General features: G+C 61.6%; 1 protein-coding gene across 7 annotated transcripts in view; it reads right to left on the bottom strand.

Annotated features, from left to right (window-relative positions):
• The window catches only part of AGO2 (argonaute RISC catalytic component 2), a 381,544-nt gene that overhangs the window by 8,699 nt on the left and 355,303 nt on the right, over positions 1 to 17,542 (bottom strand). For 4 of the 7 annotated variants that reach the window (XM_036263897.1, XM_036263900.1, XM_036263901.1 and 1 more), the window contains 14 exons: positions 17,377 to 17,513; positions 16,606 to 16,740; positions 16,034 to 16,121; positions 14,901 to 15,048; positions 14,392 to 14,511; positions 14,162 to 14,284; positions 12,776 to 12,909; positions 11,276 to 11,460; positions 10,115 to 10,274; positions 8,615 to 8,705; positions 7,126 to 7,320; positions 5,257 to 5,391; positions 2,290 to 2,391; positions 125 to 324 (listed from right to left, as the gene is read on the bottom strand). In XM_036263897.1, the coding sequence (XP_036119790.1) occupies positions 125 to 324; positions 2,290 to 2,391; positions 5,257 to 5,391; positions 7,126 to 7,320; positions 8,615 to 8,705; positions 10,115 to 10,274; positions 11,276 to 11,460; positions 12,776 to 12,909; positions 14,162 to 14,284; positions 14,392 to 14,511; positions 14,901 to 15,048; positions 16,034 to 16,121; positions 16,606 to 16,740; positions 17,377 to 17,513 (1,953 nt within the window). Of the gene's footprint in view, positions 1 to 124; positions 325 to 2,289; positions 2,392 to 3,022; positions 3,218 to 4,158; positions 4,206 to 5,256; positions 5,392 to 7,125; positions 7,321 to 8,614; positions 8,706 to 10,114; positions 10,275 to 11,275; positions 11,461 to 12,775; positions 12,910 to 14,161; positions 14,285 to 14,391; positions 14,512 to 14,900; positions 15,049 to 16,033; positions 16,122 to 16,605; positions 16,741 to 17,376; positions 17,514 to 17,542 lie in introns of those variants that run through there. The other 3 variants (XR_004959850.1, XM_036263898.1, XM_036263902.1) reach the window with 3 other exon arrangements.

Below are 17,542 nucleotides of genomic sequence, written 5' to 3' on the forward strand. Positions count from 1 at the left end.
CGCGTCGCAGCTGGCTCCAGCCACCGAGACCCCACTGCTTCCCACTTCAGAAAAGCAGCCGCCAAAGCCTGTTTCAGAAATGACCCCTGCTGTGACCTCCAGCCAGGAAAGGCCTGCCACTCACCTGTCATGTTCTTTATCCACCAGGTGGTACCTGGCCCGGAAGGCCACCAGGTGCGCGTAGTATGCTGGCGCTGGGATGGACACGGAGCGCGTGCAGCGCACGTAGGTGTGACACAGCTGGTAGGTGAGAATCTGCAGCTCATCGGAAGAGAAACGATTGTCATCCCAAAGCACATGGTAGTGGGAAGGCCTGCTTGTGCCCTAAAAGCAGATCAGAGGGTCAGAGATGGGCAGGCGCACCTGCCGACGGCACCGCCGACGCGCCGAGCGCTCCGCACCTGGGGACAGAACAGCTTACCGGGGACACGGCGCATCCAACACAGACACCGACAAGGTCAGGTCTACTGTGCAAAGGCATCCGGACCGGGCGTTTCATTGCCCGGTGGGCAAAACACAGACCACACAGGTGTCAGCGAGGGAAAGACCACGGGGAAGGTGCACACGCTGGAAACGGCTGCTCCGAGGACAGCGCTGCTTGTGCAGGTTAGTTCTCCCGGCGTTTCATTTACAGGCAGGAGCACACTCTCTCCGTGAAAGCTACATGTTAACGGCACTCTTTGTGTGCGCGCGCGTGCGTGTGTGTATTTTTTTAATCCTCACCTGAGGACATTTTTCCATTTTTTTGTTCAGATAGAGTGGGAGGGAGAGAAGAGAAAGAGAGAGAGAGAAACATCGACGCAAAAGGGACACATCAAGTGGCTACCACCCATGCCACCCAACCAGGGCCGGGGACAAACCGCAACCGAGTACGTGCCCTTAGCGGGAACCGAACCCGGTCTCTTGGGACCGCAGGCCGATGCTCTAACTGCTGAGCCAAACTGGCCGGGGCTTAACGGCACTCTTTAAAAGCGAGTTGGCAAGTGTGTTATTTTATGCAGTTTGTACAGTTTGACATCTTTTGAAACTAAGAAAAGCAGGAGTTGGTGGCCTTGCCCACCCACGGCAACACGGAGAGCAGATGGCACTGCCCACCCGCCGCTCCGCCGGGCCCCTCCCCGGCCCAGCTGCCTGCTCAGCGCCATGTCAGGGCCACAGGCGCCACCGCCCTTGCTTTACCACTGGACCCGGTGTGGCACCCACCCTGGCGTGTTGTTGGCGGCCGTCACAGGGCCTGCCAGGGTCACAGCATGAATGCCGAGCAGGCCCTCTCGAGGCCCAGGTGTGTCACAACACTAAGGTCTCAGCAAAGAACAGGCCCAGCCACTGAACAAGCCGGAGGGCCCGAGGGAGGCTCCACCCAGCAGGCAGGACGCCAGGAAGAGAACAGGCCTCGGCGAGACAAGGGCCTGTGGTCACCATAGGGCCCCGTACAGAAAGGGCACCGGCGGGCACCACATGGGCCAGGACAGATAACTAACTGCGCTAAGAAACGAGAGGAAGGACTCTGTGTTCTCACTAAGGCATCTTCTTTTTCTTTCCCTTTAACAACCTTTAAAAATGTGAAAACCATTCTCTGTGTCGGGCTGCATCAGGCCCCAGGCGCAGCACGGCGACACAGACAATGAAAATACTTCCTGGGGAGCAGGACCAGTGCCAAGTTCATGGCGCTCTCCAAGGTGGGGTGCACAGGCTCTGGGGAGGGGTGCGGAAGTCTTGGTGTACTCTCTGAACAACCAGAGCCCCGCATGAAGAGGCGGTGAGCTGGGGCTGACACCAGGCTGGCCAGAGCGGCGCTCCGAGTCACCCCAGGCCGGCTGGGCCTCTTCGCCGAGAGACGGAGCAGCCCGGCCGTGATGACGGGCCACAGAACCGTCCCTGTGTGCCCAGCAAACATGCATGCGTGGGGGGGACACAGGGCCGCACCCTGCCCTTCCCACAGCTCCTGAGACGTCCTTACCATGCAGTGTGAGGCCGACTTCCACCAGGTGGCCTTGTCACCTGCGATCTCCCCAAGCTGAGCACCAGGCACAGCGATGCCCTGGATGCCACCAGAGCGCCCTGACTCTGCATTCACTGCTCCTCCTGCCTGGACCTCATCTCACCAAGAATGCCCCCCAGCTTCCCAGGGGTCCTGTGTCCCCAACACCTGGCAGTCCTGAGCCTCTGTTCACTGGTGAAGCCCTGACCACAGCTGAAGCCCTTCCTGGGTGCTCACCACTGAGCCCCCGAATGTGTGCGTGACATCACAGACACTGCGACTGTCCGAAGGGGACCGTCTGCCCTTACCTGGATGCCAGCGTGACTACACAGGTAGAAGTCAAACTCGGTCGGGTGGGTGATCTTCGTGTCCACGGTGGTGCCTGCTGGGATGTTTCCACTCTTCCCCACCTTCAGCAACAAGGAGCCCGTTAGACGTGCCCGAGACAGGACAAAGCGGAGGGAGCGAGCCCTGCCTACCTCGCCCGAGGCTGGCCCTCCCGCTCAGGCTGCCCGCTCCAAAGTCTTTAACTCGGACAGTGCATTTGCTCAGCACCAGAATGTTAAACTAAAACCTAACAAAAACTAACATCCGAAATGACTTAACTCTAACTTTACACAGCAGGACCGAGGTCACTGGAGACCCAGCTACTGCTATTGCAGCCCGCCCCCCTAGATCCGTACCCCAACCCACCACCATGCCACTGACTGACTTTTGAGTTGTGTACCCTTTGAAATATATAGGGTGTCCCCCCCCAAATGTTTATACAAAACAAGTGTAATTACAAAGCCAGTGTTTAATGAAATACATTTCATTTTCAAATGTAACGGAACCTGCAGATGGCCTGCCTACATTTTTTGGGACACCCTGTACACATGAAAGAGGACCCCATGGGCCTCTTGCCTTCAGATGTATTTCTGCTTCTTGCCAACCTTTTGTACACCTTCAGTCTTTTAAAAGAAGTAAACTATTTGAAAACACGGCCCCCGTCTCCCTTCCGCTGCCGTCTGGGTCCCGGGCTTCACGCCCACGGACGCCCACCTGCCTCAGCCTCCGTGGCTCACAATGCTCCTCTGCAGTGTCGTCGACATTCCGCTACCTGCTGTTCTGGCTCAGCGTCACAATTTCGTAGTGACTGTGATACATCCCATCACAATCACTGGATAGATGTGCAGCGTGTTAATTTTCACCCCTATACATCTATGCCGATACGGGACCACGCCACCACCTTTTCTCCTGTTAGCAGACAGTTAGAGGAGTATCTTGCTGTAAGACTTGACAGATGTGTGGGTTTCTCTGGGGCAGCCCTCTCGAGTGGCTGAGTTGTGCTCCAAGTTCCCTCTGGGACAACCAAACTGGTTATTGGTCTGCACTCCATCAACATCACGAGGGTCCTCTTCACAGCACTGCATCTACTCCGTGGCCAAGCGTGACGCTGTGCTTGGCAGGATAGCTTAGTGAAGCCTCCCAGTGTCCTCAGGGAGGGGGCCCTGGGGGGCAGGGATGCTGCAGCCGCCCCAGCTCCTGACCTCGGCACAGCACCCACACCCTCACCACGCAGGCTCATCTCATAACTTGTTTCCTCCCCCTCCCCACGGTCTGAAATACTTTGTATATGATTACTCGCTGAAAGTTGGGTAAAACCTGCCTCTCCAACCCTCCACACTAATTCCACGAAGTACGCTGAGGCGTCCCCTCTCTCCCACCCCCTGCACAACTAGTGGCTTGCCCACGGACCTCCCTGGGCCTGACGCCTGTTGCGACAATGCCTGGACTGTCCCCCGAGCTGCTTTGGTAATTTATGGAGTTCTGCAAGCAACTGTATCCATTTCTTCTAAGCTTCCCGGTGTGTCGGAGGCTGGCAATGACCTACGATGGTGTAACTGCAGCGCTCCTGCAGCCACACTTCTGCTTCGCCCCCAACGCGCAACGAGTCTGCTCCTGGCTGAGTCTTGCTGGGCTCACCCGTCTGTGAAGATGCTTGTGTCTATTTGCTCTATGCTTCATGTCCCGCCACATCATCATCCGCTGACTCGGAGCCCTCGTGACTCAGGGCAAAGGGGGCTGGCAGGCTGCGGGGGGCGGGCAGGCGCCCCAGCACTCCTGGACCTGGGGCTCGTCTCTCTTCTCCATCCTTCCTCCATCCTTCCTCCATCCTCCCTCCATCTCGGGCTCACCTGACGCACCGAAGTCCACGCTCCACACACGGCTTCAGCGGCACTGCCTAAGGTTCGACATGAAATTCTCTTGGTTCTGTTCAGTTCTGATTACCTTGTAATTTTTATCTTCTCTATGTTTAACGCATGTGCCACTTAGAAGTGAATTCAAAATGTCAAGCTTTCTCAAACTTCTTTTTCTAGTGTTGAGTTAAAATTTAATTGTATAATGATCAGAAACTGTGCTTTGTAAAATGCCGAGGTTTGGAAATCTGCGGCCTCTTTTGTCGCCTGGGATGAGGCCAAGTCCCCGAGCGTCCAGGTGACCTCGGCTGCTCCGGCAGGACCGCCCGAGATCCGGCTTGTTCGGGCCACGCTCCCAAGCTCCGGTGCGGCCGGTGCGCCCGTCAGCGTGTGACAGCTGTGCTGCAATGCGCCTGGCAGGCAGAGGTCTGTCCTCTCCTCTCTTCCCCTAATCTGAGGCCGTGGTGCTAGGACTTCCAAGCTCACAGCTGCCACACTCGGCGGATCAGCCCTGGGTGGTGACAAAGTTCCCCTCTCTCGCTGTAACTCTGCCTCCGCACGCTGTGTCTGCGGGGCCCACTGCGGGGGCCGAGGTCGCGGCGGGCATCCTTCGGCACTGGGACGTGGCCCCCTGCAGCCCGAGGACTCCCGCCTGTCCTCGGCGGGGAGAACCGCCAGCAGCCACGCCCGCTAACCTTGCTGTTCCCGCACACGGCCTCACCCTGGACAGCCGGGAGGCACCTGGCCGTCTTCCACCTGCTCTCCGGACCCCTGCCCGAGCTGACCGCGCCTTCTAGCCCCCATCTCCCGAGGCCGCAAGCTCACTCCGCTCGACAGCCGTCCTCACGACTGGCCATCGCCGCGGGGGCGGGCTGACTGTTCTTTTCCAGAGCCGCCTCTCTGGAAATTTCTATCCGATAAACGACATCTGCCGGTCCTGTCTCAGACCTGTGGGATTTACACGTCCAAATTCTCCCCAAACTGATGGCCTCCCCTCACACACACAGCTGGGACTCCGCACAGCCCTCTGAGGACAGGGTCTCCCTCCCCAGAACAGGGACAGAGTGGTCCCACAGGCACTTCGAGGACACGCACCCGCTCATTCTTGTCCGTGCAGAAAAGCCGCGTGTGGTGCCGCTTCTGGACCACGATGAACGTGATGCCCGGCTGGTAGTCCTTCTCCAGCTTGATGCACGCCTCGCGGATGGCCAGCAGCTCATGGTGCAGCACCTGCGGGGGAGGGGCGCCCGGGCCGTCGGTCACCGGCAGCACCTGACACATCCTTGTGGCTACGGCTCCCAGTCCCTGGCTGGCGTCAGCTGTGGGCCTTCTCCTCAGAGCCCAGTCTCCCCTCAGTTACGGGAGGAGGGAAATGACGAGGCCAGGGCTCAATGGCCTACATAAGATGATGGACAAAAACACCCAGTGCTCGAGCCCTGGCCAGCTTGGCTCAGCGGTTAGAGCGTTGGCTTGCAGACCAGAGAGTCCCGGGTTGGTTCCCACTAAGGACACGTACCTCGGTTGCAGTTGTCCCTGCCCCAAGTGGGGTCACGTGGGTGGCAGCCACTCGATGTGTCTCTCACATTGATGCTTCTCTCTCTCTCTTCCCCCTTTTCTCCTGCTCTATCTGAGGATAAATGCAAAAATGTCCTCTGGTGAGGATAAAAAACAAACAAAAACACCTAGTGCTCAATAAATGGCCTGACCCGGGAGCGGCGAGGGGCTGGGGGACACACACGAGCACACCGATCCCACGACTCGTCCCGTCTCGGGAACAGGGAGAGGGTCTAGTGGAGGAGACAGTGGCTTAGGCGTCGGATGTGAGCTCAAACCCTCACGGACACCAGGCAGCCGTGTGGCTATGGGAAAGCCCAGCACCCTCTCTGATCCCCCGTTTTTTTCACTTTTAAAACGGGACCACCCTACCCTGCAAGCTTGCCGTGAAGACTAAAGCGACATAGAAAACACGAGGCATGTGAGTCCCTGGGAGGCAGGGAGCGAGGACGGCCAGACCCCGGCGCAGCGATGGCGACTGCAGGGACTGAAGCCAAGACTCAGTGACTGTCCTGATCAAATACTGTGCGGTGACGTCTCAACATGGCATCGGTCCAGGGTCAGAAGCCCAGTGGTGGTGCTTCTGTCAGACACTGAGCATGTTCACGAGTGATCACAGCAGTGACCACGGTGGAGGGAGCCCAGGTGTGTGGGGGTCACACTCTGGACCTGACGGGACAGCGCGGGAGCTACCAGCTGGCCAGGGAGTGGCGAGCTCATTCTCCTCGCTGGCCCTGGCGGTGGGATCCGGCAGCCACACGCCTGCCACATGCCACCAGCCTATTCACCGAGGCAGCCTCAGGGGTCCCCTGCGGCATCGGGTTGGGGCCCCACATCCCGCTCTGCCTCCCTGCTAACGCCTCCCAGTGACGCAGTCATCCGGCCAGTGTGGACACCTAGATCCAGGCTGGGATGGACCTGCTGCCCACAGATCACCCCGACGGCGAGGTGCCGCACTGCCTCCAGCTGGACACAGCCGCCCTTTCCCACACGCCCCGCCTACGGAGCTCCCTGCGCCTGTGACCGCTGGCCTTGCAACCCCCACGCCCCCCAAGATGCTGCCCCTCCCTCCACACTCAAACAGTGGCCAGGGTCTTGCTGATCTACTTTCCAAAGGGTTCCCAGCCATCCCTCCCTGGGGGCCTGCCCCACAAAACCTCTGCCCACACTCCCAGCCTCCGCCGGCACAGCTCCCCAGGCCCCAAGCCCAGCCTGTCGCCCCTCCTGTCTCCGTCTTGCCTCAGCATGGAGGGTGCTGGGCCCAGCACCCCGGCCCACCTTCCGCACCACGACCAGACAAACACTGGGGCAGAATGCAAACCGCACCGTCCTTTTCTGTAGCAAACCCAAGAAGCTATTTTGCCAAACGGGAGCCTCGGACTTCATGAGGACGGAGAAGCTGAGGCTCACCTGCTGAAACTGCCCCTCGGACACGCCGTCGCGGTAGAAGATGATGCGGGTGGGCTTGAAGCGCGTGGACTTGTAGAACTGGATGAGCAGCTCACGCACCATGGCGGCCAGGTCCTGGATGATCTCCTGGCGGTGCTGCTGGACCCGCACGGTGGCGCAGTAGCGGTTGGGGTGGGCGTCCATGCTGCCCACGACCTGTGGGGCACGAGGTGTGCTTGTCAGGGGCCCAGAAAGCCCCGAACTCAGGCAGGCGCCAATCCCCTCGAGCAGGCGCTCAGCCTCCCTGACCTTCCTCGCGTGGGAAGAGGTAGCTGTCGCCGACCCCGTAGGATCAAGACGACGGTTACGCGCCCAGCCAGGGCCCAGCCCAGGGCCTGGCATGGAGCAGGTGCTCAGAAAATGCCAACACTATCGGATTTGTGTGGAGGGAACGAGGGGCAGGACGCACGAGCTGCCCTAGGCAGACAAACCAACAGGGGGTCTCAGGTGACGAGTACACAGCACCCAGACCTCACTCTGGCCGCCCCACTGGGGACGAGGGGATCCTGCAACCTCGGCTGCAGAGGACAGGAGGTACCGGCTGGTGCTGCCCTCCACATCTAATCCGCACCACCCGAGCAGGCCTGGTCCTCACCAACAAAAGGCTGCAGTAATGATGGCGCTGCCCCGCCCCCCCATACCCCAGGAGTCAGCTGTGGGGACGGAGGTGCTGCTGACTCAGCCAAGGGGAGGGGCGCACAGCCAGGCCTTGGGCCCTGGGACCGCCTCCGGGGCGAAACTCACAGCTGAGGGAGGGCAAGGACCGCCCAGGCCAGTGCACACGCACATCACAGGCCCGTTAATGCGCTCCGTCTAGGAGACTGCAAGGGTGAACGAGAGGATGGACTGAACTCTCGATGGTCTCGTTCTTTTACTCACAGTTGGCATTTTGTAAAAAACAGAAAACAGCCTTGGCCAGTTTGGCTCAGCGGTTAGAGCATCGGCCTGCGGTCCTGAGAGACCCCGGTTCGGTTCCCGCTAAGGGCACGTGCTTCAGTTGCAGTTTGTCCCCGGCCCTGGTTGGTCGTGCGGGTGGCAGCCACTCGATGTGTCCCTTCACGTTGATGTTTCTCTCTCTCTCTCTCCCTTCCTCTCTCTCCCTCCCACTCTATCTGTACAAAAAAAAAAAAAACCCAAAAAACAGAAAACATCTGAAATGAGGGCAGCCTCTGCCCTGCAGGACGAGAGCCCCCAGGACCTCGGTGGGGCCCGATGCGGCCTGTCGGGGTTTCTGGACAGAGCCCGCTCACAGCACGCTCACTGCCTCACAGGTGTATCCGTCCACCTGTGGCGTCCCCCAAACACCATCACCCCGTGACGGGGATCCCGGCGGCCTCCCGGCCTTCCAGGAAGGGGCTCTGGCCCCTGGCTGCGGGGTGCCACGTCCCCTCCGCGGGCAGCTCGGGAGGAAGGTCACCCACAGGGCCCGGCGGGCGGCACCGACACTCACAGCAGCGATGGAAGGCTTCTTCCCGTCCCCTGCGGGCGGGTGGGTGACGTCGGCCCCCAGGAAGATGACGGGCTGCTGGAACACCGGCGGCCTGCGGGGGAGCAGAGTGTGAGGGGCCCGGGCTCAGACAGCACCTGCGCCCCGGTCCCGCCACCGCTGTCCCTCGTGGTCAGGGGACTGCGGTTGCGCTTTCAGAGTCCTTCTCGCTTACTGACGCACGCAGAAAGCCCTCCAGGTGGTGACACGGTCTGAGGTCGGCCTCAGGAGAACGCGGGGGGGAGGGTGCAGGTGGAATGGCCGCCGAGGCTGGGTCAGGGAGGTGAAGGGCCACCTGTGACCACACGCGAACGTTTCCAAGATAACTGTACGCCCCGAGCATGGACAGAGCCTGAGGGCGGAGGCACGGCCGTCGCTGACCCCGGCCCAGCAGGGAGCCTGCGCTCCCGGACCCAGGCAGCAGAGGGGCTGCTGGGAAAGCCTTCTCGGCCTCACATGGAGCCAGCGCCCACCCCGCTACACTCATCTAGAAACCCCCACCCGAGCTGAGGTGTTAAGGAAAAGGGTGCATTTGAGTGTGTACAACTTGTCAGTGCCCACAGGTGTGGTTCTGACACCCTGGCAGCTCTGGGCCTCCCCGGGGACATCAGGAGGCTGCTTGCTACGCCCCCGTCGCTGCCATCACCTGCCTGCACAGAGGGGCAGAGGGGCAGAACACGCCCACAACCGTACCAGCTACCCTGCCTCACATGCCTGCCCCCAGATGCCATCCGACCACCCACGCCGCCGCCGCCCCTGCCCTCGCCCTCCCCCGGATGCGATGCAGCAGCAGCAGCCAGTGCAGCAGGGCAGGCTCCGGCCACCCGCCTCCCACCAACCGTGCAGAGCTCCGCCCGCCCACTCCGTGCTGCGCCCCACACCTCACTGCTGCTGCCCCCCAGCACCACCCGCGGCCCTGGTGACTCACACCCTCCACAGGCAAACCCACACCGCCTGCCCTCTCCACCTCCTCCCACGGCCTCCTCACTCCCTTCTTCGTCTGGTGAGCACAGTGCAAAGCTCCAGATCAGCCACACCGCTCTCGGCCTCCCGTGCTCTTGGGCCCCTCCCAACCAGGCTGCACGCTGCCATGGCAACCAGACTCCTCTCTGCAAGGTCGCCAACCACCTGCACGCTGCCCAGCCGCTGGCCCAGCTCGGGATAAACTGCCCCCAGGGCCCAGGACCAGCCCCCCCCCGCCCCCGGGCCCCCGTCCTGGCGCAGAGCAGGTGCTCACACCACGCGGACCCTGGGGCCGGCAAGGGCGCATCCAGCTCGCCACTGCACTTGACAGGTCCCCCTTCCATCCCAGGAACCGAGGGAGTGGAAGGGCCCCTCCTCTCAGAGCCAGCACCCCAGGTCAAGCCAGACTCTGAACTCAGGATCCGTCCATGGGACCACGGCCTCTGTCCAGGTAACAGCGCAGCTCAGGGAGCCAGAGCCCCGCCCGGGGGGCAGCCTCACCTCCCCTGGGGCAGCAGGATGTTGTTCACGCCCCCCAGCTTGACGTTGATCTTCAGGCAGAGGTTGGACAGCGTCTGCGGCGTGGTCCGCTGCACGTTCTTCATCTGCACGCACTGCGTGGCCATCCCGAGCACCGTGTCGCCCACGCGCTTCACCTCGGCTGCGGGGCAGAGAAGGCGCTCAGCGAGGTGCTCCGGCACCCCCAGCTATCGTCCCGCCTGCCCGCCCCTCTGCAGCCCAGCCGGGAGCCAGGCGGTCAGGCAGAGGGAAGTCAGAGCCTCCGGGTTCCGGCCCTGGCACTGCCCACCGGCGCCGCCTGCGTCAGTCTCACGCTCACTCTGCCAGGGGTCAGCCATGCCAAGGACCCCAGTGGAACCCGGGGAGAAACGCCACCTTCCTTCGCAGCACCCGGGACCACAAGCAAACGCTCGAGTTAAAGTAAAGGCATTGGAAGCTTGCGTATCCTCGGCCAACGCCAACCTGACATGGAAGACGGCCGGGCCCACACCCGTCCGCTGGGCCGTCCTGGGAGACCAGGCTCCCAGAGAGCAGGACCAGGACGGGCCACCGACAGCGCCCTCTTTCCTTCTTTACTGGATCCGTAACTGGGAGGGAAGCAAGCCTTCCCTGGGTCCGGACCCTGTGCCGCCCAGAAGGGAGGCCAGCAGGCAGATAGCCACACGTCGCTCTCTCTCCTCTGCCCCCGGCGCCCCACTCCCACAGGGCCTGGTCCCAACACCTCCCCACGGGAGCCCGTGCCGCCAACGGCCCTCAGCGACTCAGTCCCCGGCTGTCATCAGCTCTGGCCACACCTGCCCCCATCCCGGTAGCAGCCCAAAGGGAGGGCCTGGGCCGTCACCCGGCCTGGGAAACTCAAGCTGAACGAAGTCACAGCTGCCTTTTGGCACCAAGGACTTGGACAGACGTCCAGAGGACTCTGAGGAGGGCCCCTAGTGGGCCACCTCGTGTGCCCTGAACGACTGTCCTCCTCCAGCCAACACCACATTGCGAGGTGGACAAGACAACCACACACACTGACATCCAGGAACTGTGGCGTCAGACAAGGCTGACAGGCCGCCTGACATTGGCGTGGACAGAAACCACCCGGTCGCCTTTGCGCACGGGTGAGTCGAGGACACCCGCGGTGGCCCGGCGGCCTACCGTAAACGGGGGTCTTGCCCGGCAGGATGACCACCACCAGCTGGAGGCCCGTGTAGGTGTTCTTCAGGTGCCGGAACATGGGCTCCACACTGTCCGCGCCCTGAGCATACTTGCAGAAGCACGGCTGGCCCTGGATCGGCATCCCCGCGTCCCTCGAGATCTTCCTGAGCTGCTCCGTGAAGGACCTGAAGGGGAAGGCGCGTCACGCCAGGAGTCTAACTGGGGTCCTGGACAGGCCACGCCCACACACCCACGTGTGAGCAAAGGGCGCGCACACAAGCAGCTCACGTGAAAGTCACTGCAAGGGCACCCAGCCTCCTTGCCACGGCAGAGCAGCAGACGGTGTCCGAGCTGCCTCCCCGCTGTGACCCCCGAGCCAGGGACGAGGCTGCCCACTCGGCAGGCCCACCCAGCCCTGCTCTGGTCCGGACACAGCCAGCGCGCACGCAGTGCACGCCACACCCTGGCCGCGGGGCACCGTTACTCTCCTGTGTACAACTTGGAGCCGTGGGTGAGACAACCATGGAGAAAACAGAACAGCCGAAGCTAGAGCAACACCAGCAGCTGCCACCGACCGGCCCCGGAGACACGGACGGGCGGGGAGGACATATCAGCAGCCTCTATTTTAAGCTCAGAAGTAAAAATGACACTGCCTTCTACAACGTGGGTAGAGACACCGAGATCCAGCCCAGCCTGTCAGTGCTCAGCCGTCCAACGCGAGTGCCGTTGAAGAAACCAACGTTTTGAATTTGTCTCCAGGTGAATTTCCCGGGACGAAGGGCCCAGGACAGAACACAGGGGGGCCGGGCCCAGATGCCGAGCCTCAGCCTGGCTCCCCGAGCCCTCCCCGGGGCGTGGGGACCAACAGCAGCCTCCCACGGGCAGCCTCTTGCCCTCCACCGGCTCTCAAGAGCGCTCTGGGAGCTACGCGTGTCGGAACACCCTCTGCTGAAATGTTTAGGGACCATGCTTCTCGGGTCTGTCTTTTCCTGTTACCCCCGAGGCAGGGCACGAGCTCTCTTCAACTCTGTGGCGCTGGGTGCCACTGCCAGGTCGGCTGCCTGGGTCACGTGGCCGCACCTGGGCCACCGGGCTGGGAGGGGCACGCTGCCCAGGGCCATCGGGCAAAGCCTCCGCTCCTGCGGACGACTTTTGATTACTCCCCTGGCCCAGGAAGGAAGAAGACACCGCCCAGCCCAGGCCTGTTTGACCTTCTTCCTCATTCTGGCTCCTTTTCCTTCTTCTAACACAGAAATATGTAGCTAAAGTGTGTTAGAAAATAAGCTTAGTTGATTAAGTCCAATTTTCTCTTTCGCTCGAATTTTGACACTCACTCTGGTTTGCTGTCTGCCCGGTGCTGTGCGCCTCTCCGAGAAGGAGCAGGGCTGAGCCCACACAGGAAAAGGCTGCCAATCCTGCCACCGAAGCCGGGCGTGCACCCCACTCCCAGCCGTCACTCCCCGCCCGTCCCAACCGGTGCCGGTCCGGGAGGCGCCTTACTTGAGGTGCACCTCCGTGCACTGGCGCTGGGGGGCGAAGCAGGCGATGGCCCACACCTTGATTTCAATGCCCGTGTGAAACTGCTTGTTCCTCATGTCCCAGACGCCCTGGACAGGGGTGGCAATCGCTTTATTCTGCAGACGGCAAGATGTTCAGAGTGAGAAAAAACGGGGACCATATTCCTCTGACCTTGGATTTTGTTCTATCCACACTGCTGGGGTCCCCTGACCAGACAGTGGTTCCTGAGACTAAGAACTGAATCCTTGGGTTGTTGCCCGTCTCCCTGTGCCCAGCACTGCAGGTGGTCCTGACACTGCAGGACAGGTGGACGGATGGATGGGGGATGGACAGGTGGGGGACGGAGAGGAAGAGGTAGGAGGAGGATGGAGGGATGGTGGATGTGGGATGGACAGATGTACAGATGGGTCAATGAGGAGGTGAAGGGAAGACGGGGGGATGGGCGGGAGCACCCCTTCAATGAGGACAAAGACACTAAACAACGAACGTGAAACCGTCTCTAAGATTCTTATGGGCTCTAAGAAAAACCACTAAGTAAAAAAGCCAGGTGCAGAAGGTATTCAATATGTCACCTGCAGAAGGAGTGGAAAAAATCCGCGGCCCATCCCTGGACAAGTTTACAGAGGAGAAAGATAACCCACTGCCCCTGGGGAGCCACCGAGAGCTAAGAGACTTCCTGCAATTCTGAGTTACAAAACATTTAAAACACTCATATTTAAAATATAAAAGGAAAAGACCCTATAAACAAAACTAAACCTTGTAGAAGTCCTGAGGACTAACCCCCCTGAGGGAACACTGCACCAGGCAGGATGGCACCGTCAGCGGAGCTCAGCCGGGGTCTCTGACACCAGGCCCCCAGGCGGCCCCCACCCCAAGGTGCTGTGCTCTGTACCCGGAGACAAGCCAAGAGGGAGAGACCCGGCCCATGAGCCCTGCAGGGCTTGGTGGTCAGGACGCATTTGCCACTAGGGTCAGCTAGGGTCAGCGGGCAGAACCTCACGCCCACGTGACTGATGGCTGGACCTGCTGCCGGGCACCTCCCAACAGCAAAACGCAGAAAGGGGGGCCTCCGGAGAGGAACGCACTGCGGGCCGAGCACCCACCACACAGGGAGACTGCTTCTGAATTCTTTGTGGGTTAACAGAAGTCACCCTTTGAAATATCAAGGTTAATCCTGAGAAATTTCATAAAGGCCAGGAAAGCCGGGCCTCTATGAAGCCCCCCAACTCTCAGGCTCCACCTGAACCATGGTCTGCACCTTGGGGACGGCTCCGACCAGGCAGGGTCACACACTGCCACTCCCTGTTCGACATGCAGACCCATGTGCCCGACACCCAGGAAGTGCCCGCCTGGCCAGCCGGTACGTACCCGGCCCCCATAGAGGATGGAGGGGGGCTGCAGGACCCGCCCGGTCACGTCCGTCATCTCGTCTTTGACCATGATCCCGAATTCCCGGACATACGGATCTGTGTTAAAACTGGCACTTCTCATCTTGAGAAGGAGAGAAAACAGGCAGAGTTGGAGGCAGTCTGTGCTTCTCTCCAGAAGCTGTGCCTGCCCCAGGCCCCTGGGCACCCGCCCTGGGCACCCGCACTCACCAGCTTGCTAATCTCTTCTTGCCGATCAGGCGCTGACCTGGCAGTTGCTCTGATCATGGTTGAGGTCTGATTGTCGGTCAACTTTTTTATGCATCTCTGTCCCGCCACAATGTTACAGACCTACGAAGAAGGCGGCCGCCGCGCATCAGCACCAGGGCTGGGGGAGGCGGGGGCCGCTGGCTCTGCCTGGGCCGGGGGAACGGCGCACCTGCTGCGCTGCTCCGGGCAGGCGGCCGACGGCAGAGCCCCAGGTGAACCCCACGGAACCCAAGCCCGTGCCAGGAACTGACTGGTGAGAAAGCACAGCCCCGAGACCACCCCCAGTGGCTGTGTCTCGGCGTGGGCTTTGTGGCCTCTGTCCTCACAGTGGGGGACGCAGGCAGAGCTGCCCGCTGCTGGGAGGAAGTCCACCTCAGGACCACAGCACGGGAAAACCAAACCTCGTCCCGGTGCTGGGTGGACTGGAAGTTTCCTGACCAGCCCGAGGGATGTCAGGGAGGGGGACTTGCCTCTAGGGGAAGGTAGGTGTGTTTCTGCTCCTGTCCAACTTGTAAACATGGGAGGTGGGGGTAGCGCAGAACCAGCTTGTGCCTGTCCTTGAAGTACTGGGCCACCGTGCACTCCACTGTCTGCCCGCTCTCCTGCTGCAGCGGGAATCTGGGGGAACAAAGAGGTGCCCAGGGCCCTTGGAACAGCGGCAGCGCCCTGCACACGCCTGTCACCCGGGCTGCCAGCATGGGTTGGCCCTCAGGGAGGTAACACATGGGACCAACAGTCGAAGCCCCTCCCGGGTCATCGGACCATTCCCAAGCCCCTAACCTTTCGCTTCACCTCTGCAGTTGGGAAATAAAAACACCTGCGTGCCTACACTGCACAGGGACCCAAACGACATGCGTGGCTGCGTGGCCACGGGCCGGGCAGGTGCAGCCCAGCCCGGAAGGAAAAGCCTCGGTGTCTAGCTGGCGAGGACACAGTGACTGAAAGTCGGTCAGGACCCAGGGCCCCAGGAGTGCCTGGGCACCTGACACCTCCCGGGCCAGCCAGGGCTCCCGGGGCCGCCCACGTGGGGGCAGAGGCAGGAGAGGGAGCAGGCGAGGCCGGTGTGCGGGGTGGGGGGCAGGGGTGCCAGACCAGGCACGCCCCGAGGGAGGACAAGAAGTGAACGAGCAGCGCTCAGGGGGCCAGGAGACCCCGTGGGGTTTGGGGGCCACAACATCACTTCTCCCCAAATGGACACAAACAATGTGGGACGCCCCCTCCTGTGGCCAGGCTCATTACTACACGGCTTTGGATGCTGAACTCGTGAGTGAAGTCAGGGCAGAGACACAGCGTAAGGGGGGGGGCATGTCCAAGAATCGGGGCGACGCCCACAGACCCCCTGCCTCCCAGCACCGCTCGCACTGAGGCTCAGAGTGGAAAAGCCCCTTCTCTCTAAGGCCACGTAAGGAGAACCGGCAGGGAGTCCCCCCCACCCCAGTGGGCCCCATATTTCACGTCACTAGGCAGTCTGGAATCCACCGAGCTGAAGGTGGCGCTCTGGAGACTTAAAACTGCCCTGAAATCGTTTTTCCACTAGAGCCCGTTCCCCAGCTGGGGCCTCGGCTGCCAGAGGGTCGGGGACGTGGCGGGAGGAGGCGGTTACGTTTGGTGGCTGGCGGGCCGCCGGGTCACGTTGCAGACGCGGTACTTCCTCTTCATCTGCCCACAGTGCGTGATCTCCACCTTCAGACCTGTGACAGAGCCGTGCGCCGGGTCAGGACAGCCCGGCGGCAGCACGAGCCTGCGTCCCCACCGCTGCGTGCCCAGGAACAGCTGCCGGGCCCACGCCGGGCATTCTGGAGCCGCAGGGCCCCACCCTCTGCCCCAGCAGGGCCAAGGCCCCAGTCCGACGCTGACCCTGAAGAGGTGGGCCGTGCGGGCGCAGCTACAGGCTGGTGTCGGCCGCCTCGGCTCTGTGCCCTCCTGAGTTATATTTAGCACCAGTGCTGGGCCCGGCCCTCAGAACACCCCCAGGAAAGCACCGGTGCAGGGGGCCGGGGCCAGGCCACCGAGCCCCGGACGCGTCTGCCCGAGTGGCCGGCAGCCAGGGGCGGACGGCGCCCCGGGAAACCGACTACGGCCAGCTCTGCTCTGGCCCGAGGTCGCTAACCGAACCCTCGGCCCACACGCCTGGCGGTGGCCCCGCCGCCCTCCGCCCCTCGGCCAGCTACCTACCTTTGATTTCTTTGGTAAACTTGACCCTTTGGGAATCTGTCAGAGGTTTTTGTTGTTCTTCAATACTTTTAAAATCCAAAACTTCACAAACAAACTCGATTACTGGCTGTGCTTTATAAAACGCTGTTGCAGAGACTGGAGGCGGGAGGGAGACAAAGGCAGGAGCGTGAGGGGCTCGGCCGCTGAGGGGGGGCACGGCCCTGTCCTCAGCCTCCGCCAAGCCCACCATCAGGCCCTGGACGTGGGTACAGCCGGGGGTGGGGGTTCGCGCCTGGTCACGGGCTGCCTGATAGGCCCTCCCGTCAGGGGCTGCTTGAGGGGCTGCTAGAATCTAAAGTCACCCTCTGAGATGAGAACTAGGTTTAAAACAAACCCCAACATCATAACCATAAAGGTCGAACTTCCTGGTGTAAGTCACTCTGAGGTGACCATGCCACGGGGGACCAGCCTGAGGAGCACACAGGAGATAAAAGGACCTGGCAGCGGGGTGCCCACTCACCACCCCCAAGAAAACCGATCTCACCCAGTGGACACCGGCTGCAGGGTCTGGGACCCTGTTAGAGACCCAGCCCCCAGCCCCCAACCCCACCTCGGGGTAGGCCTAGCAGGTGGCTCTGGGCTCCACCCGAGGACCCCCGCCCTGCCCTGGCGACAGGCGAGACCGGCCAGGTGCGACACGGCAGCTCAGCTCCGGCAGAAGCTGTACTTGGAGCTGGCCGCATGGGCCCTCCCCAGGCCTTGGTCCCACGATGAAAACCAGGCTCTGCTCACCATCAATGTTCAGCATCATTTTCCAAAGAGAAGGGCGGACAGACTGATGGAAGCCAAACCACACTTCTCGGCCCCCGCCCAGGGGGTTGGAGCAGCCCTCGGACGCAGTGAAGAAGGAGCGGCCCACGGGCGTGTACCTGCAGTCAGAGACCCTGGTTGATGGGGG

The sequence above is a fragment of the Molossus molossus genome, unplaced genomic scaffold (genome assembly GCF_014108415.1).
Source record: "Molossus molossus isolate mMolMol1 unplaced genomic scaffold, mMolMol1.p scaffold_m16_p_16, whole genome shotgun sequence".
Taxonomy (NCBI): domain Eukaryota; kingdom Metazoa; phylum Chordata; class Mammalia; order Chiroptera; family Molossidae; genus Molossus; species Molossus molossus.